Source organism: Callorhinchus milii, unplaced genomic scaffold (assembly GCF_018977255.1).
Source record: "Callorhinchus milii isolate IMCB2004 unplaced genomic scaffold, IMCB_Cmil_1.0 Scaffold12, whole genome shotgun sequence".
In the NCBI taxonomy this organism is placed as follows: domain Eukaryota; kingdom Metazoa; phylum Chordata; class Chondrichthyes; order Chimaeriformes; family Callorhinchidae; genus Callorhinchus; species Callorhinchus milii.
This window is the reverse complement of record NW_024704753.1, coordinates 5,604,471-5,631,903: the sequence shown is the minus strand read 5'-3', so window position 1 is coordinate 5,631,903 and position 27,433 is coordinate 5,604,471. Positions and strand designations below refer to the sequence as shown.

Below are 27,433 nucleotides of genomic sequence, written 5' to 3'. Positions count from 1 at the left end.
TTATATCATTCAACATAGAACTATTTCTCCATGCATACAAGCACGTATTTTTGGGGTGGAATATTCATCGTACTTAATTTCCGTATGCAATATGCAGATCTAAAGAAGATAATTTTTTTCGATTGTGCTGCATAACTCCCATTTAGAGCATTAAGCAGATGTATTGCTGCAAATGTTTTTTAAAATAAGTATTTATTTGCAGACCATAATCACCAATTCAAGCAATACATCTTCCTGAAGTATTCTATAAGTTGCTATAATTTTAATTCCTAGGCTTCTTAGCAACCATTTTCTACTAATATTGTCCTTAGGCTCTAATAAAATATCTTAATTGGCCTTATTGTTGGTGCATGAGGGAACATTTTGGTTTTAAGTATTTCAAGTAGAATGGAAATTAAGTTAAAAACAATCCATCATTGGCAGCAATAAATTAAACTGCAACTGCATAAATAAATAGCAACACATATTGGTAATGGACTTAGTTAAATTAAATTGATGGATGAAGTTAGGATAACATTTGCAGAGCATCCCATCTTCTAAAATAGCACTAAGGAGAAAATATTATCCTTCAAATATTTAATAATCATGTTAATGCTTTACTGAGTTAATATCCTAAACAGAAAAATAAAACTGAGAAAGAACAGACCAGGATCATGCTTCAACAATCTTGCGTTCATAATAGACAGAAGAAATCTCCCACTGTTAAGGGCCCAACTGACTTATGAGCCATGTATGACTCATACCATGCTCCAGCAAAAAACATTCTGAAAATGTACATGGATCTCTATCAGCAATTCCATCAAAATATGATAGGTTTAATTATTATTAAAAAGCACCAAAATGATAGGATACATGGCTATTGCCCTTTCTGTGCCCTGATATAGGTTTGGACGACTCTATAGTGCTTGCCAAGTTACACCTTATTTCTTTAAAAAAAACAGCGAGGAGTACAATTGCAGGGATAGAGATCAAATATTGTGAAACACAATCAGATTTGGGGCGAATTGGCAACAAAATAATAGGAGTAATCAGAAAGAATGAAGTGACAGAACAAGAATGGTCCACAAGTGAAATGGCATTGTTGAATATTAAGCAACAAAGACAAATGTATCAAATGCAAAGATTATCATTACCCTTACCTCCAGTTTGTTGCTAAACTATTAGGATTAGTGCCTTGTGGCCCAATTCAATCTGTTACCAAATGCACTAGAAGCAAGCAACTGTGATGAGAATCATGCAGTAGCTGTAGAAATGAAATGAACCACTTTTAAGAGAGAATTAGATAGATATTTGGGGAGGATAAATTTGCAGGGCTATGGGGAGGGAGCGCAGGAATGGGATTGAATTGGATAGCTCTTTTCAAAGAGCTGGCACAGACACGATGAGCCAAATGGCCTCCGTCTGTGTTTGTATAATTCTATGATTCTGTGAAATGTTTTATACAATGAGAGTAAAACCAACTCCATTATGTTAATTACTATTAGTTAATAGTAGTAATACAAAAACTGAGACTAGTTTGAAATTTCTGTTTATGCAATATTGAAAAATGCAATGTTCCACATGGGTATAATTACAATGTTGACCTCTCTAATGGGATTTCTCCATTATAATCTTACATTATCACAGTTGCGACATAAACTTCAATTGGGATTTCAGCCCTTCAGTGAAGGGAAGAGTCACTGTTGTGCTGACACACCATCTCCCAGTCAGAGAACTTGGCGAGACTCACTACCCATCGCTCACTTGGGATTTTGGTATTTTGAAAATATCAATCTTGGCCATTCTGCTCTTAATTTCGTCAGAGCTTCCTTTGAAACATTGAGAAAATCTGCATGACACATTCATATTTTGATGGAAGACTCTAAAGTGCAAAGCAAGACTGTTACAACAAAGTCTTTCCTGCACTTAAAACAAAATGTTAAGTCAGGAAAATAGACCTTGACATTCAGAATGATGGGCCAAATTGGACACAATACTGAAGACAGTTCTCAACATCCTGTGCGGTATATTTTCCTTCACCCAAATGTAAGAAGGCATTTCCTTCAACTGAGTTAAAACAACACAATCATCATTATGAAGGTTCATTTATACATTATAAGAGGAAGAAGTCACATGTCACCTGTTCAGCATACCAGCAATGGTTGATATGATATATGAAGGATAGAAAAAACAGAACTATTTGCTTCTGGAATATGCATTCAATTGCCTTTTCTGTTCCCTGTAGCTAAAAGGGTGGTAGTGCTGACAGGATAAAAGGGGTGAATTTTTTTATAAACCATACAAATGGAAGACCATCATCTTGTTAATTGGCATGTAACTAAGTACTCTTCTCTACTTCAAAAAGCAATGTAAATGACTTTCTAAAACTGAATTAATTAATTTAAAATTTCAAACAAAATGTTGGTGCAGGATTTTTATATGAATGGATGGTATGTTTAGCATCTTTAGCATTAAGATATGTTCGCTTTTGGTGAATTAACACCTCTGGGAACAAACTATGAAATGGCTGACTCCACTATGTTCTGTGCATGAAAACATTTGGAGCCAACCTCTGCCTTTTTTTGCTTGTTTCAGTATTTCTGACCAGGGTAGTGCTTTTTCTGCCCCTAAGTTTGTACTTCAATTCATTATTCATTTCTGCTTTCAAGTTTCAAGATCTATGACTGGCAGTGCAACCAGAGCTTCACTCAAAGTAAAACTACATTAAGGCAATGTCACTATCAGATAAGCAACACAGAGTACAAGGATACAGAGCACTACATAATAGATTTTTAACCATGTCTTCGTAGCTTGAAATGTAATCTATGGAAAATATAACCTGGTAACTTGTTATTTAGATTGAGTGCAGAAACACATTTTTGATTCTGAAATCTAAAGGTGAAAAGATGGCATGTGATTTAATTATTTTGATACACATTAACACGTGGAAATTCTTATAGTCTGAATTAAAGTAATGAAATATTTGAGCAACTGAAAAATCTACATAATTTTTTCTCAAAAAAAATCGCAACTGTTCTTCATTAAAATATGCAAATGTTTCTAGATGGGTTAATTACTCACCATTCAACAGCATCTGATATGTGTAACTGGAAAGATTTTGCACTGAGCTATATTGCTGAGTATACAGAGAATGTGCAATTTTCACAGTAAACATGTTGATAACTTCAATGTACTTTATTTAAACCCTTCCCAGGAAAAACATCAGGAAAACTACTCAAGAAAGCAGAATGTTAAACCTTTCCATTTTGAATAGGAAAGTCAAGTTGCCAAACAATCAAAAATGTTCTAACCCCATAAGCAATTCCATGCTCAAAGTGACAGCAGCAATATTCTACGTAATTAGACCGCTATTGGTATTAGTGGTGCATTAAGTTACAGTGAACATAAGTAATGAAACATATGAGCAACTGAAAAATCTACATTCTTTATTCTCTTCTTCACATCAATACCATGCTACATAACTGTCTGTGTGTCCGTTACTCTCCCTCTCTTTAAAGAAATCATACATGAGTGAAAAAGGATGAATATGTGTGGTTAATTAGGATGGGTGGAGGCTGACAAGGAATATAAACACCGACATTTTGGTTGAATGGCCTGTTTCGGTGCTGTACAGTCTATGCAATTCTAAATCTTTCAATATTCATACCTCCAAAAGAGTTGTTTGAAATGATGGCGTTAATCTAAAGAAAAAGTTTTAAATTAGGGTTATCAGAGTCATTAAACCCCTCATCTTATTTCGGTTAGGTATGTTCAAGGTATACATGAGAATACATTAGAATATACAGCACAGAAACAGGCCATTCGGCCCAACTGGTCTATGCCTATGTTTATGTTCCACATGAACCTCCTCTTGCCCTTCCTCAACTAAGCCTTCAAGCAAAACCTTCTATTCCTTTCTTCCTGATGTATCTATCTAGCTTTCCCTTAACTACATCTATGCTATTTACCTTAACAACTCCTTGTGGTAGTGTAAACATTCCCACTCCTCTCTGTGTGAAGAAACTTCTTCTAACTTCCCTATTTGATCTATTTGTGACTATTTTACATTGTTAGCCCCTGGTTTTGGTCTCCCCCACAAGTGGAAACATCTTCCCTATGTCTACCCTATCAAAACTTTTCATAATTTTAAAGACCTCTATCAGGTCACCCCTTACCCTCCTCTTTTCAAGAGAAGAGTCCAAGCATGTTCAGCCTTTCCTGATAGGTATAACCTCTCAGTTCTGGGATCATCTTTGTGAATCTCTTTTCCACCCTCTCCAGTGCCTCTACATCCCTTCTATAATGTGGGGACCAGAACTGCACACATTATTCTAAGTGTGGTCTAACCAAGGTTCAATAGAAGTTTACCATAACTTCCCTGCTTTTCATTTCTATCCCTCTCTAAAAAAAACAATGCCTGGTTTGTTCTTTTTATGGCCTAATAAACCTGCATTGCTACTTTTAGTGAATTGTGTATGTGTACAACTAGATCCCTTTGCTCCTCTACCCCATTTAGGTTTTTATTTTCCAGGTTGTTCAAAGTTACAAAACGACTCCGTAGTTCATAGAGCTGTCCAGTGTGTTGTACGTAGAATGACAGGAACATGACTCTTGTTCTAATCTCCTGCAATCTCACTGGGTATGTCAATCAACACTTTAGACCTGTGCAAAACTAACAAAGAGCTAATTGAAATCATCAACAGTATTGATTTTTTAAGAAAACATCTCAACTTGTTCTGGTTGGACGTGAGTAAAATATAAGATCCTATAATTAAATTTAAAATGAAAAAAACTACACAGTAATTTGAAGGAAAAACATCTATATTATTACAGACATGGTTAAAATGTTTTTTTAAAAAAAGTATAGCTACACATTTAATATTTAAAACAATTTTCAAAAAACATTTGAACTTAAATTGTTTTTACTGCAAAATAATTGAACAGAAACAACAACAACAACAAGATTCCATTTATAGAGCGCCTTTCACGTCGGGAGGACGTCCCAAGGAGCTGGACAGTTGGGTCAGGACCTGTGCAGGGGGGAAATGGTCAGGGTGAGGGAAGGGAGGGAGCGAGGAGGGGGTAGAGAGTCAAGAGGGGAGCTGAAGGCACGGTCAAAGAGAAAGGTCTTGAAGGAGGAAAGGGAGGAAGCGGCGAAGGCACTGGGGGATGGAGTTCCAGAGCCTCGGGGCTGAGAGGCTGAAGGCCCGGCCACCGATGGTAGGGCAGTTGGGGCGGGGGATGTGGAGCAGACCGGAGCCAGAGGAACGGAGGGTACGAGCAGGTACGTGGGAGGATAGTAGGTCGGAGAGGTAGGAGGGAGCGAGGCCGTGAATGGCCTTGTAGGTGAGGATGAGGATCTTGAATTCGATCCTCTGGGGGATGGGGAGCCAGTGGAGGCGAGCGAGGGTGGGAGTGATGTGGCCGCGAAGCCTGGTGCGGGACAATACACGAGCTGCAGAGTTCTGAATGCTTAAAGCTAACATGGACAAATTGCATCACTATAGATTAAGAAGGCATATTGACAGATGAAGTAATATAAAGATTTGATAGAAAGCTAAGAAAAGTAGTATTTGGTGAGGAGGAAAGTAGCAGACTGCAAGAGAACACTAGTGAAATGGCAGATACATGGCAGATGAAATTTAATGTGGAGAAATGCAAAGTAATGCATTTTGGGAGGAAGAATGAGGAGAGGCGATATAAACTAGATGGTACAATCATAAAGGATTGCAGGAACAGAGGGACCTGGGGGTCCACATAAACAAATCTTTGAAGGTGGCAGTACAGGAAGATAAAGCTGCTAAAAGAACATACGGGATCCTTTGCTTTATAAATGGAGGCATAGAATACAAAAGGAGGTTATGATGAACCTTTATAAAACACTGGTTAGGCCTCAGCGAGAGACTGTGTTCAGTTCTGGGCACCACACTTTAGGAAGGATATCGAGGCATTGGAGAGGATATAAAGGAGATGTACCAGGATGGTACCAGGAATGAGGGACTTCAGTTATCAGGAGAGGCGAGAGAAGCTGGGATTACTCTCGGAGCAGAGAAGGTTAAGGGGAGGTGTTCAAAATTATAAGGGGATTCAATAGGGTGAACAGCGAGAAATTGTTTCCATTAGTGGGTGGGTCAGTAACGAGAGGACACAGATTTAAAATAGTCGCCAAAAGAACCAGAGGGGAGGTGAGGAGAAATTTTTTCACACAGCGAGTTGTTCGGATCTGGAAAGCGTTGCCTGAAGCGGTGGTTGAAGCCTATTCAATAACAACTTTCAAGAGAGAAGTAGATAGATATTTGGAGAGGACAAATTCGCTGGGCTATGGGGAGAGAGCGAGGGAGTGGGATTAATTTGAACAACTCTTTCAAATTGCCGGCATGAACACGATGGGCCGAATAGCCTCCTTCTCTGCTGTATGATTCTATGATTTGATGATTTATTGGCATACATAGATTTAAAATCTCCCACCATTCACTTCACTGTTTACCAAAATAAATTCACCAATCTCGGTGACATCAGCACTTAGTCATAACAACAACAATCCTTGTACTTGATATAGCACCTTACCACACCATGAAGACGTCTCAAAGTGCTTCACAAGATTTTACTGTGAAATGTAGCGGCTGTGTATTGTAGAGCTTTATATCCAAATCAACCCCATTAGAATGTTTCCATGTATGCTCATAATGAGGATGTACTGTGAACCCATACAATACCTGAAGGACCCACCTTCCAATGCTGACTAGTTGGCAGCCCCTGCTAAATAAAATGGCAACCTTCCCAGTTGTTTGCTCCAGCCATCACTTCCGGGGTGTTGCACATGTGCTCACTTTGTGAAGAGTTTGGCGCTTCTTGCCCATACCGTGCAAGCGATGTAAGGTGACCTGACAACTAAAAATTCAGCCTTTTTTTTTCGCTTTGTTTTATTCTAGGGGTCTGAGTTGACGGACTGAGATCCACTGACTTATAAAAGAGTTGCTCTGCAGAAGTATGCCTGGCTACCTGTGTCCCATAAAAGACAAATAACCTTGTACTGTGGTATACTCCTTATGGTTGAGGTGTGTGAAACAAATAATTTGCAATGTTCAGCAAGTCCTTTTTTAACATAAATTGTGTTCATCAAAAGATTACACCCTATCTAAAATTTTATAGCTAGCCTTATTCTTTCTTCAACATAATGTTCATAAGTAATAGCATCTCCTGGTTAAGTATTCATCAATGCACAGTATGGCGTTAACAAGCTAAATTGCCAGCATAGTATACAGCCATATAGTCATAAATATTCCAGGCATTTACTTTTGCCTTTAATAGCTGTTATAATTCATATTTGTCATAAGTGAGGTTTGCAAGATAAATTAACTTGTTTGAATTTCTCACAATCTGGTGAATGGAATTTGATGCAACTCTATGACTGAAGTCAAAGACAGCAGTGAGATATACGAATTTCTCTTGGAGGGAATTAGCAATTAGTGGAGTCCTGTAGCTCAGTGGTTAGAGCACTCGCTTTGCAAGTGAGAGACCTGAGTTCAATTCCAGGCAGAGGGCGAAACCTTGGGCAAGTTTCCTTACTCCACACAGAGCCTAATAATAATCCATCCAAAACCAAAAACAATAATAAAAATTGGTCATTTTCAATCTACGACTGTTTGTGGGACATTGCTGTGCGCAATTGGCTGCCGCGTTCGCCCACAAATATACAGTCAATTCACTTTACAGTGTGTTCTGTGAAGCGCTTTGGGACGTCCTCCCGACGTGAAAAGCGCTATATCAAATGCAAGGATTATTATTATTATTATTATTATTATTATCTGAACTGGTTTGACATTTATTTTCCAATCTTCAGTGATTTCCCGGAAGAAGGTATTTTCCTTTGGTATACTTGCATTTAAAGATGGATAGAGTTTAATACTGAAGGCAGGGTAGCCGTGCATTTAGCCACAATGCCCCGAAACTCTGGAACTCTCTCCCTCAAGCCCTTCGTCTTGCGGCCTCCCTCCCCACCTTCAAATACCCTAAAGAACTTCCTTTTTGATCTTGCTTACGGTCACCGCCACCCCTTCCTCTCCCCCGGCATCAGACTTTGCCACTTTCAAACCTCTAGGACCCTGCCCGGCGTGCAGAACAGTAACAACAACAACAGCAAAATTACATTTGTAAAGCGTCTTTCACATTGGGAGGATGTCCCAAGGCGCTGGACAGACAGAGTTATGGACCCGAGCTGAGGATCAGGGTAAGAGATGGGGGAGGGCAGACGGGGAAGCAGGGAGATCGAAAGCACGGTCGAAGAGGAGGGTCTCGAGGCCAGTCGTGAAGGTGACAAGGGAGGGGGTGATACGGAGGGTAGTGGGTTGGGGAGTAAGCAGGTCGGAAAGTTAGGGAGGTGCCAGGGCATGAAAGAATATGAAAACAAGTGTGAAGATCTTGAAATTGATCTGTTTACAGAAGCAACCACATTTCTGCTGTTTGGCATAGAGCATTTCTGCACAAACATTAAATGCAATCCATGTGTTGTAATGTGTATTACTCCAGCCAAAAAAACACTGATCACATTGAAGTACTTTGAGACGTGTCGAAGATGTGATAAGGTGCTATATCAAATTCAAGGATTATTATTATTAGAAAGAAGAATACAACTCTTAGTTGACTCACATCACCAAAAAACAATGGCAGCTGTTTCATCGTGAAAATCAATAATCCATAAATGTTTCAGGACCATCACAACCATAAACTATTTCCGACTTGAATTTTTAAACTTAAATTTAAATTAAGACAACGTTCAATGTCTTCTAATCAATCAAAATATGTGATAAAAAATTGGTTACATTAAATCACTTGCTTAAATTACTTTCTGATAGGATTCTTCTATAAAACTCCTGTAAAATTCAATATGTTCCAATTATTTTAAAACTTATGAATGAAGCAAATTCTAAAGTGTTCACTTTAAATTCTAGCAGCATAAAAAGGTAAAAAATGAGTAGAAAATCTTAGCTTCATAATCCACTCCAGTCTGACATGCTCTGTCAGCCTTGGGCTCCATATGGATAAAGCCAATACAAAAGCTGCGTTCGGGAAGCGAAAAAGTCAGTGTTGATCATTCATTCTCATCAAAGAGTAAGTAAATGGAGATCAATTCATAACTTATGTAAAAAGAGGATGAAACACATCTGGAGATAATTTTGTGTCCTTCCAGAGTACAAAGAATTTAAAGAGAGAAGACCAAACCAATGGAAGCTGAAAAACCATGGTCATATATCTATAATAATCCTTGCATTTGATATAGCGCCTTATCACATTGTTGAGACGTCTCAAAGCGCTTAATCTACAGTTGTCATTATGTGCAATTAACCAATAATTTCTTATTCCTCTTTCAGGTCAAGCAATATCGTTCTCTTTCTTTTATTATCCCTATAGTTTAGATGCCAATTGACAAGTCCTTTTCAGGCTACAAAACTATTCTATTTTCATTTAACATAACATAACATGTAGGAGCAGGAGTAGGCCATTCGGAGTCTAATCTAACTCCAGCTAATAACATAACCTTGCCTTATCCCCATATCCCTTAATCCCTTTTGCAATAAGAAATATATCTATCTAAGTCTTGATTATGTTCAAGGACTGAGCGTCAACAGCTCTTTGAGGTAGCGAGTTCTTAGCAGATCACATTTCTATAGCCATAATATAATAATAAAGTAATATAATCTGCAATGTGATCATCTATGGGAATGCAGTCAAGGATTGGTGTAGCATTGGTAAAAGATCTAAACATTTTACAATGGACTACGTATTTTAAAAAGGTGTATTACTAAAACTTACGAAAGGTGAATAGAAAACAAAGCTTTTAGTTAACCACTGCAGTAAAGTTTGGAACATTTCAAAACTGTCAATTTAGTCTCTCATTACTAATTAACAGAACAATTAGAAACTGTTGCATCTGCTTCAGACCACTAATTGCTTGATGTGCTCCCCTGCCTGCCTCTCAGTCAGAAATGCTTGAAATGGGGAGAAAATGTCACACTGATCACTTTACAAGAATGCTTGGTAAAACACTTTGCTCATTCAATGAAACAAAAATATCTGCAATTAGAGCTGTTGAACATTTGTTGAAGCTTTAATGATCAAGCCACAAAATAAAGCCAAGTGGATTTTGGACTGGAAGAGGGGACTGACAGCACCTTCTTGGATTAGTCTGAGATGCCCTAGACAAAGGTCAAACACTGCACACGTGTGGACTGTATTCTAATAACGCAATTATACTGCTGCAGTGTATACTATTGGATAATGGCAGTAGTATACCAATATATACTACTGCTATATCTAATAATAGTGATTTGAAAAAGAAATTGGCATTTAAATTAGCTGAGGGCTGATTTGAACACCGTACACCACAACTAAGCAGATTTGTCGAGGTTTGCTTGCTGGCAACATAGTTCTGTTTGTATTATTTTTAGTTATGGAAGTAGCTCTTTAACAATACTAAAAGTCAAAAGGACAATTTGAAGAAAACAAATAATAACAAAATCCTGATAAGATTTTATAATCTGAGTTAGAAATTGAATACGTTGTTCAATACTATATAGTAAATTCCTGGTAACTCAAACCTGAATTAACTTGTCACTAACACTTAGTCATAAGAACATAAAAATTTGCTAGGCGAAAGAAGACCAAGGTCCATCTAGTTCTCCTTCCACCATCCTAGCAGTCACTTGACATGGCATGCCCCAATCTATATATTGTATCCCTAGATATTATTTTCTAGCAGAAATCTATCTAATTTGTTCTTGAAATAAATCACATTTTCTTCTTCCACTGTCTCCCGAAGGAGCCTGTTTCATAAGTTGACTACTCTCTCACTGAAGTAGTGTTTCCGCAGATTTGTTCTGAATTTACCCCCTTCAATCGCAGTGTTTGTCATGCTGCCAATGTCCTGGCTGGAATTTATTCATGTAACTCGTTTTCCTTAGAGTGATGAGGTATAAGGAGTTTACTGAACTTAACATATATTGTATTGTTCACTTAATTTTACAATACAATATTACATTTGGATAACGCATTTTACGTCGGGAAGACGTCCCAAAGAATCTGTAGTATGAACTCAGTCTACAATCCATCGATTTGTTTCCTGGTGATTTCATAATACTCCTTAATTTGCCAATCAGACCATCCACTAATTGTGAATTAGTTGAATTCTTTGAGATGTAACTGTGATATCCAAGGATTGTTTCACCCACAAATCATACACTCAATTCACTTTACAGTCTATTCTATGAAGCGTTTTGAGTCGTCTAGAAGACATGATACGGCGCTATATCAAATGCAAGGATTATTGTTATTGTGGAACAGTAATGGGTAATCAAACATTAAAAGAAATGAATCCTTTCTATTTCAATAACATTGCTATTTATTTAGAACCATTTAGTGAGACTAACGCAGTTTTAAACTGTACGTTTGGTGGTGTATCAAAATGACTTAGACAGCGTTTCACCAAACATGCAAAATAAGCGGGGATTCAGGAGCACAAAATACCACACATGGAGCCTCAATCCTAACAGCAAAGGTAGTGGGAATGGTGCCATTCACACCTGCGCAGTATGGTGGTGTGAATCATATAAGATTAACACTGCTGTGCTCCTAAACGGATTATGTTTTTAAAAAAACAATTAAAGAAGTAATGGTAAGACAGGCTCTTTAATAGCTTTAAAATCACCAGATATTAGTGTTCTGTACACAAAGAGCTGCAGAACAGAAAAGCATTTCTATTTTTCAACCTAATTCAAAATAATGTGGAGTGCAAAGTATAAATCAGGTTTCCCTTTCCATATTAGACTGCTGGCAGTGTAGGTGCTTTGTTCTCAGCAGTATAAACGGCAGTATAACACTGCTACAAATTTAACACCTTCAGAGTCCCAGAAACACAAGCTTGATGGCATAACAGTTAATGGCTCCCCAATGTCCAGAGCTGTTCATTCAGTAGCACAGGAACTAAAAGGTTTCTAAGCCATTTCCAGCTATGGTACTCAGACAAACCCTTTTTTTTGCTGCCTGCCAATGCTTAGCTCGATCTGTTTAGTAAAGCTGCAACCTACAGGCCCAAACAAATAACTATTCATGCATCTGCATCACCACTATAAATAGCAGAAAAAGTTCCCCTTCTTGCAATGTTAAATTTTGATTAAAGGCAAATCCTTCACGATCCAGAGAGCACATTCTCAATCAGCAGTTGTGGGTCAAAACCTCCAGGGAAACACCAGGAACTACACAATTCTGATAAGATTTCTCTGACTTTGAAGCAAAAGGTAATTTGGTCTTTTATATTCTTTCAATGGCAAGTCATGCTTTGCAGCCCCAGACTTTAATAAAAAGGATTTGCTTTAAAGTTTGAAAATTTGTTACTGAGGCAAGAGCTGCTCAGGGGTCTATATTCATTCCAGTATGTATACAATAATGTTTGGAAATTCAAAACATTAACAAAATGAAAACAAAAATAGATAGAATGCACCAAAGTATCTACCCATCAAAATATCATTTAATGAACTAGAAATAGCCACTATGTTGTTTTTTGAAGCAATCTTGATCAATCTTGGAGTAACAGAGAGTTCCTTATCTCACATTTAAATTCTAATTGAAGAGACATCCAAAAAGAGGAGCTGGGTGCAGAAATGACAAAACCTGGTGGGAGTAATGATCCAAGGTCATTAATATTTAATTCATAAAACGACACAATTCAAAGTCTTTTGATAGGTATGAGGAATGAAATAGTGCAGGATTATTTAGTCAATTTTATTTTTTTTGTCTCAAATTAATTAACGTCAAGCACTGTTTTACGTTGTAGACTGTTAACTCTGACAGCCTGCTAATACTGCATTAAAAATAACGAGTTTCATTCACTTTTATTAGTCAATTAATTATCGGTGGCAATGCCCGATGGCTCGGTTAGCAAAAGCACTGCCTAGTGTAGAAATTTATTGCAGTCCATGAAAAATATTATAACATTTTAATTACATTACATGGTGGTAGCTTTGGTGCAATTGTACATAGATCTGCTTTTTCAGGATCGTAAACTAAATGGCACAACAATTTATAATCTTGTTTTAAAACTCTATTCTTATAAAGAATTTCCGCAGCAACACATGCTCGCAATACGTCTTACTGAAGTAGCATCTATCTTTGTATCAAAATTTTGGAGTTGAAGATAATTTTTTCTGTAAAGCCAAGAGTATACTTTAGGTACAATAAGGCCAACGCAGGCCCTGGGCATCACTAAGTACAGGCTCGACTATCTATTTTATTATGAAAGTCAGACCATTTTAAACTGGAACAAAATTTCACTTGGCTCAAGGGAACTTTTAGCTAATTCTACCTGCTCACAAAACCTTGCTCTTCAATATTCGAGTGCTTTGCATATGTATAAAGTACTTAAATAAGTCATTAACAAAATTAACTTTATCAGCTTTATTAACTGCAGATCTCAAGGGTGCAGCTAGCTACGAAGTTTTTAAAATGGGCTATAAATATAACATTTATTTATAGCCCAAGACTACTGGAGCTTTAAAAACAAATTATTTTAATGTCTGCTTGCCTTGTACCCTTTCCATCAGCCTAACATTTAAAATGTCTTTAGTGCCCCTTACTCTTACTCTGCTGGGAGCTTGGGTGTAATTCACTGAAAGTGAATCTTAGCAATTGTGAGGTGTTCAGTTTGATCCAACACCCAACATCGTCACCTATCAGAAAGGAACTGGGGGAGGAACAGACAAAAAGAGGTTGATATTACAATCAACCTACATAGGGAACACACAAATATTGATACTGAAAAACGTGTTAATCCACTTATCCTCCTTCCTCGGTTAAATAAGTCTCCAGCTAACCCTGTGCCCTATTTCTACATCACCTCAGTCCAATCAGTACACACAAACCTTTTTTTTACTGACAAGAAAATCCACCTGTTATCTTGTTATCACAGACATCTATCTACTTGCACCTCAGCCTAAATCATTCTCCATTATGCTTTGATTCTTCCTGCATTTATTCAAAGCTAGATTCTACCAACATTGCAACATTTGGGTTTTATCTCAGTCCTGGTCAAATCAACCACTTTATTTTGCTGCTTTTTGTTTTATTGGGAAAGTCAAAACAACAGGGTTGAGATTCAGATAAAAACAATTTGAAAATACAATTTTGATAATAATCTCACCCCTTTGTGAAAATAAACATACCAACCAATCATATGAGGAATTTGCTATATATAGAAAGCAGGAAATTAGAAGCATAGTAGTAATAATAATAATCCTTACATTTGATATAGTGCTTTTCACGTCTTTTAGACATCTCAAAAGTGCTTCACAAAATATACTGTAAAGTGAATTGACTATATTTTGTGGGCAAAATGCGATAGCCAAATAATATAGAATAACATTAAAATCACTTTTTAACACAAAAATAGAAAAGCTAGCAATCCAAAGGAAATCAATTAGCAGAGGAAAGAGAACGAGAAAACGTTTGGTATAAATTATTATGTTTTTTTTCTTATTTGCAGCATCACAGTGTTTTTTCTCATCTTTCATCACATGCTATATACTCTGAAAAAGGCTTTGATGGGAACTGCATCTTTAGCACATTTTGTTTGTCTCCACAGCAACATGAAAATAATTTGAACTATACCTCATAATTAAATTACTTCAACCTGATATTTCATGGAAAAGCATATATTTTATTTGTAACTCTGGACCTCATCAGATGTCAATTTCATTCAAATTCAATGCCACTAGTTACTTCACAGAGTAATCCCTGCCTCCTTAGCTTTTTTGAACAGAGCTGCTTTCACTTCCTTTATCAGCAGGAGATCTCTCTACAGTCCTCTTTCAACTGATATACAGCCACATCCCAGACGCTTGAGTAGGTTCATTACTGTAATTTTTTTTCATCTGCACAGTGCGTGAGCTGAAAGTGTGCAGAACCAGTCAACCCATAGAGACAGAAATTTCCATATACCTGCCAGCCATCTAAGGCTTAAAGGTAAGTAGCATATTAGGTACCATTGGAATCACAACAGTTTAGAAGTTTGCTTTACATCACTGTCAAAATGAATTCTAGTTACAACTGTCAGCTGTCCATCAAACCAGGATGTGCGATACATTTTCTTGGATAGGTACGCTTATGTGAAAAATAGTTAGCCACTGCCTATCACTCCCTTTGGAATATATGCCTCTGTTAGGTCAATTCATAAAGTGTCATTGGTTAGGAAACCTTAAAAAAATCCAAAGCCCATTTACTAATTTGCAAAAGGCCATGAAACATTGAAGAGAGAACATTGAAAAAAAAATCATGTTTTGAGGAAAAATAAGAAGACTTACACTGTGTTTATTCTGCAGTGTGGTGATGTGTACAAGTAAGCCTGGTATATACTTACTGTACAAAACACTGAATCAGTGTAAAATAAAACTTGATTGCAGAGTTTTGCATGTGGGTATTTGTTTTTTATATACTATTAAAGAACTCTTATTGCTGAATTGATCAATATCAGTTCTGAGCGTTTTGAATGGACCACCAGGAAAGTGAACCCAATGGAATTATTACCCACCATGTTGTATCAAGAATGGATCTCAAATACAATTCACTGGCTCAACCTCCATTTATACTATAGGTTTGGCGCAAAATCCTACTGATTCACCATCAAACATGCAATATAAGTGCTGCATTAAAACAAATCAAATGGGATTTTGCACCGGAGTATATTACATTGCATGCTAAAGTAAAACAAAGTATAGCACTCTGCCTGTTGCTCTCACAAGGGGATAGAGAAACAATAGGGACTGGCACCATTTCTGGAAAGCAGCTGACAAATGCTCCATTTAAAGTTGTAATGAAAGGTAATAATATATAATAAAACAGCAACCATCAACAGGTTTTAGTAGTTGGAACACGTATGCCACAGGGAAATACAGCAGTTCTGACAAAAATCCGACTTATAGTCCCACCTTGATTTCACATAAATGAAAACAAAATGAGATGTTGCAAAATTGCCCAATACATTTTGCAGACTTTCAAATGAAACATTTTAACTGTGGCAAGAAGCGACGGTGTCAAATTATGATGTTAAAACCTGTTCACAGATTCTATTAAGGTCTGTACAGGCTCCTCCGGAAGTTAATGACATTACAGATTTGGATTTCTCTTACAGCATTATAAGACCCATAAACTACATAAAGGGTAATTTCTGACTGCAACATATTGTGGAAGATAATTAAGAGAAAATTCAACAGTCTGGTAAATTATTTATAGCAAAAAGATAAGTTTAATTCACCCATGTTTCTTCCTGAGCTTCAAACTGCAAGATAGCAGACATTCAGAACAAAAGATGTGACATGTGAATTCTCAAGGGTACGGTGCTAGAGTATGCAATAAAATGAACTGGATCAAAATCATCTAAAGAACAGGATTCCATTAGTTCAGGTAAAACAGCGAATTACTGCAAACCACCATTATTAAGGTATCTTGTCTCCCTTACACATAAATAGTTTAACTACCATCTGTAGCTGAATGACAGAAGAAATTTCATGCCCAGTTTACATTTTCTTTTAGATCAACGTCTGAAGGAAAATTTCAAAGCTAATAAAATTTATCTGCAGGTTTCAATTGAGCAAAGCACGACAGGAGCCCTTCAACCAGCGCGGATTCATCCTTAACCTAACACCTCTTGAGAGGTAAAGGAGAGCATGAAAAACCATGAACAATTCTGTCTACATTGCATCCAACAGAACAGAAAAGGCCAGATGTAATGGAGTATGTGAAAGGTCCTACTTGCTTGAAATGTGACAACATTTCTATCTAATGATTTCAAATTACCTGTATTGTTTGAAAGACAAAGGTGGGCAAGTTTCCAGCTGTATATCCTGTATGTTAGCCTTTCATTAACAATTGATTTGAATTCAAACTACTTCTTAATTTATACAACGTTGGGTCAATTTGTCCCCGATATATAATTGAGATTTGGTATATAACTTCCTTTGCTACTAAAGTCCTCCAGCATTTCTCAGTGATTTTTTTTATTGACACAATGCTGTGTACAACAATTTTACATTTATATAGCATATTTCACGTCGGGAGGACATTTGTAAACAACTTCACGGAGCCAGCTGGGAGCCGGAGCTGGAGGTCGAGGAGATGAGGAAGGAAGACGTGGGGTAAGATATCAAAATGCGTGATCAAAAAAGTCCTAAAAATACAATGACATGTATTATGAAAGGCAAGCGTTTACGTTACGCTTACCATTGAAATCGAGTCTAACCTTAGAATTTGGAATTTGGAAGTCTGAAAAATATCATTTAGGATCTGTACAGCTTTTTCCTCTTTTACTGTTTATTTATGCTGAAGTGCATCTTCCTACAGTGACTTTGGGTTTGATCATTGGTAGCTTTACTCAACTTTATTCTAATGGAAAAACGGAAAGTACAGATTGAATGTTTCCAAGTTAGGGAAATGTTAAGCACTGAAAATCACAGGACATGGAAACTGTAATAATAGCTTCAATTGCCTCTAAATCCAACTCTGCAAAGTAGAAAGTTGGAGAACAGGAAGGTGAAGTGAACATCGGCCCTTTCAAAATATTAAGGAATGTTTGTGCTTGTTAAAAAAGTCATCTTACCCGAGTATCAGCTGAAAGCAGCTTAAAGGCCTGGTACACCTGGTTCTCCTGCACACCACCACCCAGGTCCAGGAAGTTTGCTGGTTTTCCCCCATGAAGATCAATAATATCACATGTTGCCATGGCAAGGCCAGCTCCATTAACTGTTTACAAAAGACATTCAGAACTCGGTAATCATCCTTGCATTTGTTAAAGTGGCTATAATGTCAAAACACCTCGTGAAAACACTTCACAACCAATTTCTGTCAAGTGTGGTGACTATTTGTAAGCAAATAGGAAAAATGAATGGAAGTACCATGAACACACATTTACTTGAATGAAAATTGATTGAACAGCTTAAAAATGTTTCACACTGCCTCTAAAATGTAACAAAACAGTTTGTTCATAGTGGTATAGTTTATAGCATATTATTTGTGCATAATTTACAAATTAATAAATGTGCACAATAAAGAACAAATTTATATCCAGATATATGGAAACTTTCAGGTTTTTTTTACATATCACTTACAAGAACTGACTCCACAGACTCGTTTCACTTACCAAAGCAAGCAATGTTTCCATCCATCCCAATATATTTGAGGTCATGCTTTGCTGCTTCAGTTTCCATGAGGTCACTTTCCGACGTGTCATCCTGAGAAAAAACATCCCGTTGTCTGAATTGTGCATTGTCATCAAAGTTGATTTTGGCATCAAAGCAAACAACTGAAAGACAAAAAGAGAAATGAGGTCAACAAAAACATTTACAAATTATATAATGAGACTACCTCACAAGTGAGTCAATTAATATGCAGTTATCAGTCAATTTTAGCAGGAATAGCTCTCCAAAAATAACTCAATTTTTTCAGAGGGAAACCAGATTCACCAAAAAATTATGAATAAAACTACACAAAACTATTTTAAATAACAGTTGTGAAAATTAAACATGAAATGTTTGTAAATGTCAGACCTGCTTGGTTGTTAGCCTCTCGCCTCTGAGTCAGAGGTTGTAAGTTCAAGCTGCATGCCAAGTTGTAGCTCATAGGCTATGTAGAACTCAGTACAAGTAATATAGCATTTATTTGCTCAACTTACCTTCAATTCAACAACAACAACTTGCACTTATATAGCGCCCTCAGCACAGGGTAGCATCTCAGAGCACTTAACAGTAGCGGAGCCTGACTCAATTCAGAAGTAAAATGGAATTTAAAAACAGGATGCTGCCATTAATCATTCCTATGAAGCAATAATGAGTAATGTGCCAGAAGTTCCATATCATTCTCATGTTGCTCAGTTCAGCATTCAATTATGAATTAATATCACAAAAATGCTGAGATTTTCAAGGAGAAAACAAAAAGCATACTTTAGATTTTAGAAATTTCTCCCATTTTAATCTTCAAATCTAAGATTGTACATGATTGTAAAAAAAAATCCTGAATTCAGTTGTAATTTAGAAGTCAATTTTGCCAAAGAACTGTTGAAATCAGGCTTCTAAATTAAGACTGAATTTAGGAATTTCAAACAATTTTGCCGGATGTTAAAATCTAAAGACTAAATGGTCTTGCATGTTAAGACTTGGGAAATTTGGGCCTGGTCTTGGATGCAATTACTAACTTTTTCAAACATTTGTTAATCATACATCACTAATTTTATATATATATTTATACATGGCTAATTATATATACATATATATATAGCTAATTATTGTACGGATAGGGTTGACATTTACAGGACTGAATTACTTTCCAGTAACATTTCACAAAAGATAATACATATTGGAAAATTGACAAAAGGTACAATTTACACCAAACTGATCAGAAGAAGGAAAAAAGGTATGATCCTTTATCAGCTTGAAAGAAATGTCATGATCCCATAACAGATAAAAGAAAAATCCCTTTCATAGCTATCTAACCTTACAATTATAGAAAAACAAGTGGAAGGTTACAGGCTGAAAAAACTGACCCTTGGTAGAAGGTACCATGAATTGCAGATTAATCGCACTGCAGAAAATCAGGAGGTGATTGGGCATGGTGGAGAGGAGGTAAAATTAATGGTTGTGTGTATATTTTCGAAAGCTTTTTTTAAAAAGCCAGACAATAAAAAAAACACAGAATCTTTTGGGTAAGTCTTGCTCTCTGTGCATCTGCATGCATGGAAACAGTAATTGGCTATTGCAACAATTGGGAGAGTTCTCCAGAGAGATGTAAGATTAAGGTCCTCGCAAAAAACATGGATTATAAAGACTAAGAGAATATAAATGTCCCCGAATAAAAATGTACTGTTACAGTTTGAAGAATCTGAATTACAGTGTACAGTTTCTGAAACTATACATTGTAATTCAGGTTCTTCAAACTGAAACACAAACATTACATTTTTATAACAAACAAATTAAACATCAATAGTTTTTTTTTGCTAAACTGGCAAAGTTAACAAAATTGCAAGCCTTAATTTGTTTAGAACAATAATAATTGTATAATAAATCAATCGGAAATACTTCTGCAGTGAAATTAGAATATCTAGCAGATAATAACCAACTTTACCTTTTGCCCCCTGTAAACATGTTTTATTATGTCTTTGTTTCAACATTGATTATTGAAATGTTTATGTGTTATTCAATTAAATTATAAGTGCAAACTGACCAGTATAAAACTCCTTGCCTGTAAAACACAATAGAGCTTTAACCTGTCAGTGGTGAAAGACCAGAAGCACTGCATACCAGCTGCCCACACTGCAACTAACACTCCTGGCACCACAAAGTGCTTGGAAATGGAGAAGAGAATGGCCAAAGTGAAGAAGGTGGGAATTGAAAGGTACCAAAGAAATAATGAACTGTGAGCAATTTAGGAACAAAATATGAAGACGACAACAAGACACAAACAGAGATGGTTTAGATGTAGGAAGGAAAAGAATGATAACATGGGAGAAATTTTTAAAAATAAATTAGCAGCTGGAACTAGTTGGGAGATAATGACTCAAAATAGGACACATTCCAATATGAAGCAAAATTTCAACACCAAATTTCAAAAAAAAATCTGATCTTATACATTGCTGTTAAGAGGGGAAAAGGTAGCAGAATTGTGTGCATTTTTATTACTAAAAAATCCTACAGTGTAGCAGATTTATGAATGTAAATTTAATAATAAAGGCAAATTGGGCCATGTAATCAAAACCTATTTTGAATAATTGTTCTAAGTAGCTCGATGAACCAGAATTCTGTGCATCGTGCTACTTATGTTCAGCACCAAGCTACTACAAATAATCCCCAACACCCCATCCCCACTTACATTTCCAGTCAGGCACTAACATTTTTCTGACATGGGGGAAAGAAGGATGGAGAATTCTTTCTAGAAATGCTTCAGTGATGTCTTTGATTAGGGAATGGAAATCATTTAAGATTACTGCAATTTGACCATGTAATTTTTTATTACGGTTTCCACATGGGACGGGAGGGAGGAAGCTTGTTGTGTGAATGTTGTTATTGATTTGAAGAATTGTCAACATTGGCTGCCGCGTTCGCCCACAAATATACAGTCAATTCACTTTGCAGTGTGTTCTGTGAAGCGCTTTGGGACGTCCTCCCGACGTGAAAAGTGCTATATCAAATGCAACGATTATTATTATTATTATTATTATTATCCTCCAAACACCACGCTCTAAGTGTTGGAGCTGGAAGAACCCAGTGGGTGACCTGAAACACTGACGGTCAGAACTGACCTGCCATAGTCAGCAGCACAAGACAAAGAGAAAATCCATAATGCTTGGTTAATGTGTGATGATTGCTTCAGGTCACATTCTGGCAAATCCTATCAGTTGAAAAATTCTTAAAAAGTTGCCCAAAGTACAGCTCTGGAATGAGTTGAGTGCAACTGGTTTGAGGGAGGACGGTGGCGGATGAGAAGAAGATTCTACCTTTAGGATTGTAACAATTAAGAATCCCTTCAGCTAACTGAACTCTCTAACTTTCTACTGAGTCTCGATAACTTTCGATAACTGAGAAAAAAAAACTTTAGGACAGTATGGAGCACTGCACTGTCAGGAAAGCAAAGCAAGTAAAATGAAACAACAGATACAGTATTTAATTCATTAACTTACTAAAGCCACAGAAAATGTTTGTTCACAAAAAAAGTTGTAAATTCAAATGGTGAGTACATTACTAAATTCATACCCCAGGTCGGAATCATAGGGAAGCAGTCTGGGTTAAATTTCTACACACACCATGTAAAGCAGCCTATCAGGTGATGGCATCCAAAGGTAAACGGTTTGTGAAATATTAATACAGCTGACACATGCACTCTAATGGAACTGGATTTTAACCCATGGTCTAAAAGAGATTGCAAATATTCCAGAATAGATAGAATTTCACAGGGTAGCAGATGGATGGGTCTGACAACAAAATAAGTAAACCTTTAAATTGTGAGATTTATTGCTAAATTATTACCATGCACTATTTAGCATGATGCGTAAGGAGGGGAAATGCAGCAAAGGTGAATGTATACATGTATAGGTTTGCACCACAAATATGATAACAGCTCACATTATATGGATACAAGTCCACAGGTCAAGCAAAGTGTGGAGCTATGCATTCAAATTTAATGGGTTGCAAGTTACAACTGAAAGCTCATTTCCGGGTCCACCCCTCAATTTAGAAGTATTATATCAGTGAAGGGAATAGAAAAGAGTTTGACGGAAGATCAACAGAGAGATGCCACAGATGTCACATCTGTCTATCCAGGTAACTACCACACTGACTGACTCTTGGCAGGAAGAAAATATTAAAATGGAAGACTTTCTGGATTCTAGTTAAACGAATGGCAATATATTCCAGAAATTATATTTCTTGCTAACAGAAGGTAGCTTGAGAGAAAGTAAAGGTTGATGTCAGCCGACGTGATAAGGTGCTATATCAAATGCAAGGATTATTATTATTATTTTCCCATTAGCAGCAGATTTTTTATATAATAGCACTGAAACACTATTTTAGAAAGCAGTGGACTTTACACTGTATGGAGGTGTGCTTGACATCAACAGAACCTCAAAGCATGCATTATAATTTGAATGAATATGTCAATTATATTTCAAATGATTACATGAAAGCACTAAACCAAATTTCACATTGAGTTCTAATTATATAATAATCCTGGCATTTAATCTAGCTCCTTTGGAATCGGGGGACGACTCAAAGCACCTTTACAGGAAAGTGTAGTGACTGTGCATTTTGTAGACAATCGATCATTGAAGGAAACGATAAATGGGAGGTTACACTGCATAAAAGGTGATGGTGATAATAAAAACATGACCATTTTATGCTCATTTCTCACCAACTCATCCCAAATATTGCGGAAACAAAATGAAACTTCTAAATTATGCATCTTTTTATGAATTTGGGCAGTAACACTGGTGAGATCACACTCAATCAGAACTGCATGAAACACACCAGCTGACACTGCTGCCAGCTAGACGTTAAAAATTAATAATCAAGTCATTTCTAATAAAGAAAAAAGTTTGGGAATGTCTCCTGGCGCGAAGAGAATTGGCAGAAAAGCTTGTCCAAACGTAAGTAAGTTATGATGAGAGTTGCAACATAGGAAAATATCCAGTATCAAAATGTGCATTGACATGCAAATCATGAAATTTAGTACAGAATGGCATCATTCATATCCATGGTTATCATTTTAATTAGTCTCTGCTTTTATTTTTCCATGTTGCTATTTTCATGTTTATTAGGATTAGTTGTTATAGATTGTTTTCTCTGTTCTGAGACCCAGAAGGCAATTGCCTTCTTGCAGTAAAACAATTTCACAGATAAAATCTGTTAAATGTTATCATATCAATTTTTCCTCCATTTTACGTTCTACTTGAATCCACCTCATTACAGCAAAAAACCTAGAAGCAGATGCACGTGCTCTATATTATTCATGAATAAACTGTCAAATCCAACTACTTAAGCACATTACCAAGGTAATTATTTTTGCATATTAATGAAATTATTTTATATTCTCACAAATATTTTTGAAGTTTCATTTCAGTTTCTGTAATATTTTGCTGGGGTTAGCTAGAGATTTGCAGGAAATCACCTTGCTTATTTTTGCCACCATCTTTTATGCATTATGACCCCACATTTATCATTCACTTTAATGTTGTGCTTCAGAAGTTCAAAGAGCTTTCTGGAAACTGACCATGGTTAGGAAAAGTGGAAGGTGGGGGAAGTGGAAATCAGCAGCCTATGAAAATACTATCTTAGAGCTTGACGAAGATTTGTTTGTCATTCGGCTGAAATCATCTCATCATTGTTCCTACTCGCATTAGTGAACACTTTTTAATCAACACGAGTAATCACAGTTCTTCAATCAAGATTACCTTTACAATAATACAAGTTAACTGTTTATAGAAGGTAGCAATAGACACCACCAGATAGTTTTCAAAATAAAAGTATTGCCTCAAGTCCATATCTTTCATTCTAAAAACAAACTGAGACAACATGAAGGTATTCCATACTTGCTGCCTATCTGACAACGTCAGCTTGCTCAGGTTCAATACAGCATCACAGATCTTCACATATTGAATTTAAAAACAAAACATGGGTTTCAATAATGAATCCTCAATTTTATTTTATATGAACTTCTCCTGAAAGTTCATCATTTTTCTTATACATATTAATTGTGCTTCTTTGAAATTTCACTTTAACAATACATCACAAAGATGGTTTAAGAATGAGTAGACCAATAGATAGCTAAAATAATTGGATTACTGCCATACTTTTCAATTCATTTTACCTTATTTGTATTTGAAAATATTTTTCCTGCTCTAATATGGTGTTCAAATGCAGGCGTTTTAACCTTTAAAAGAAATTGACCAATTAACCTGTAAAATACCACATACATGGTTACATCAAAATTTATCAACACCCTTCAGTAACTTATCTACTGATGTGAAGAATTACCTTTCAAACAGGATTACACATGTAAGATTAGCTCCAAGGGTTTCACTAACGTAATCAATAATTTAATTATTTCTGAGAATTCCTAGACAGCAACACACAGAAATAAGACTGATCAGGATTTAGACTTCGTCAGCATGAAAAATCATAAGGATTTCTCTCTCAACAGAGCAAATCTCCACCCCATACAAAACGAGGTGAAAGGAAACAACTCTTAAAACAGAACACAACAATTCCTTCCTTTCACCTGTCTGAAATGTGCCCCCACAAAGGTTGGAGAATTGGTTACTTTCTTCATTGCACCCTGTAAAGAGAAGAGATTCCAACTAATTGAAACACCATTTTAACCTCCATTGTGTATTGATTTGGTGTACTCATGTTATCCTAATGTAACATGTCAACTACTACCTATTCCAATACTAATTCCCTGGAAATCTTAGTTTTGATCCTTGGTTGACAATTTCAGTAATCATGAGCTTTGTAAATGTTTTGTCGACAGCTAATTTCCGATTTAGCAATTCTACAAGGCACAACTGGTTTTGTAAAAAAACACTGGTTGTCTTTCAACTGTTAAGCGCTCTGAGACACTACCCTGTGTGGAGGGCACTATATAAGTGCAAGTTGTTGTATTATTTTAATAAACATGAGGGAGAATAGAAAAGACAAATTGTAGAGTTTTTTCCATTGTTTATAGAAAAAGAATCTCAGTAACAGGAGAGAAGAGCCATCTTTTTTAAAAAAAATCCTAATTCTGGATTATTCCAATGTTTTCAATGAAAAACACGGCATTGACAAATGCCGACTCTCGGTGATACAGTCTTGTCTTACGATTATAAAGTTAAAAGAGAGTGAGTGGCTAATTTAACTACTCAGGGTGTCTGTCTCCAGCCTATTCAAGCTTGAATATGTAATGCTAGAATTATATTCAGTCAAAGTGAACTATTAGTACATTTGTGGTCACTAATTATTTCTTTTGATGTGTAAACCAAAAACAAAAGGCATGCATCTGTTCCCAGCCTCTTACCTTGTCCATCTGGAGTTTCACCAAAGGGATTGATTTCTACTTGAGTGGCGTCAACTTTCAAAAACAGATTGTACAGTTTCTTAATCTGATCTGCAGCCTGTTTAATAAAATAAACACAATCAGAAAGATATATTGTATAAGAAAGATGCAAAATTGTAATTCTACGCAAAATAATCTCTCACATGTGATTTAATTGCAGTATCTTACAGATCATTCTGTAAGGTTGCCATCAGATTCATTTTTCACTTGTCAACTGAACAGAAGAAATATCCATCACACTGATATATTAAACTATTATATTCAATATATTGCATAAAAACAGATTAATGCAGAAGAAAACAAAATCATTTTGTTCTGCACAAAACACAGCAGCCATTGTAAATCAAAGGTTACACGTATATTTATTCCTAATTCTAACCATGTGCCTGAGTTTTAAATAATGTTCTGAAGATGTCCTTATAAACTCTACATTAGCCACTTTACAAAGGTAGCATGTAGCATGGCATTGCAGTGTTAACATCATTAGATTGTTAATCACAATTTATGAAAACAATCAAATTAATCAGCTCAGAGATGATTTGAGGCTCAGCGTGAGTGAGTATATCTATTACATAATTTCAATTAAGCCACACATCCATTTTGACATTCAACAATACTAGTTTAAATTTTTAATATTATTAAAACTTATTAATTAGAGAACATTGCCTATTTTATAAGGACTTAGAACCATTTTAAGTTTCTATCACTGAACGTTCCCCAGAAACCCCAAGATTTTAATGCTCATCAATCAGGCTTCCTGCTTGGGCGTTGAAGTTTCTTTTGGCAAGCTTATTCTGAATGAGTTGTAGGTTTTTTTTTGAGTGAGTACTGTTTTTTCGAGGAATTGATCTCGTCTGTGCGAGTCATAGAATGGTATCTATTATATGCTGTATGATATTATATGCTGCATAACTATTATATAATCGGAGAGATACGCAGACATTGTGTGAAGGTCTGGAGCCTGATCACAGTGCTCAGCGAGTCTGAGAATAATATTGTTGGCGGCCGCACCACAGACGCCAGGCACCACACCTTGCCGTAAATCCCCTGGGAAGAGCGTCAGACGGTACTGGGGTGTGGCCTCACCCCCACCACCTCCCATAGCAACTGTGGACTGGCTGCTTTACTAGGAGAATGGCAGCAGCAGGTCATGGCAACCGTAAGCGGCAGTCCCTGTATGTGAAAGACAGCTTTTAAAATTATTATTATAAAGTCAGTTTTAAACACTGTCTCTCCTCCGAATCCAGAAAGAAAAATAATGTGAATTTCAATTATTTGTAGTCACACATTCACAAATTATTATTATGCCATTGTTGATGTCAGCTGAGCAGAATTTTTTTTTTGAGGATGCCTCTCTCACGCTCACTTTCTTTGATATCATACCTGCTGCTGTAGTGGCCCTTTAAATCCAAGGTTGGCTGCCATTTGAAGGGCCTGGTCACTTTTCACCCCTTCAAAGATGTCAATAATCTCCTGTGAAATGAAAGTAACAGAATATTTTACAGCAAATCACATCACTGTCAGATTAAAGAAAACAAGTTAAACGCCTCAAAAGAATGGCAATCGGGCAGTTCAATTCTGACAAGTCTGTTCTTCCCGTATATCAAGTCTGTACCAGTTGCCTTTTTAACAAATAAGTATAATTACTCCACAATCTATCTAAAAATCCTTAAACATCAGTCTTTAGTGTGGCACGGTGACAAGACAATATGACACCGACATTCACATTAAATTGCCACACAGATGGTATGAGCAAATTCTTGTGCTGTTATGTTTTAAAAGCTAGGCTAACACCTGCTGCCCACCATCAGTTTAATCCATTGCAGAAATGATAGCT

General features: G+C 36.4%; 1 protein-coding gene across 2 annotated transcripts in view; it reads right to left on the bottom strand.

Annotated features, from left to right (window-relative positions):
* The window catches only part of suclg2 (succinate-CoA ligase GDP-forming subunit beta), a 143,593-nt gene that overhangs the window by 43,599 nt on the left and 72,561 nt on the right, over positions 1 to 27,433 (bottom strand). For both annotated transcript variants that reach the window (XM_042339477.1, XM_042339478.1), the window contains exons 6-9: positions 26,980 to 27,069; positions 25,558 to 25,654; positions 18,161 to 18,322; positions 17,621 to 17,763 (exon numbers count right to left, since the gene is read on the bottom strand). In XM_042339477.1, coding sequence (XP_042195411.1) covers positions 17,621 to 17,763; positions 18,161 to 18,322; positions 25,558 to 25,654; positions 26,980 to 27,069 — 492 coding nt within the window. The remainder of the gene's footprint in view (positions 1 to 17,620; positions 17,764 to 18,160; positions 18,323 to 25,557; positions 25,655 to 26,979; positions 27,070 to 27,433) is intronic.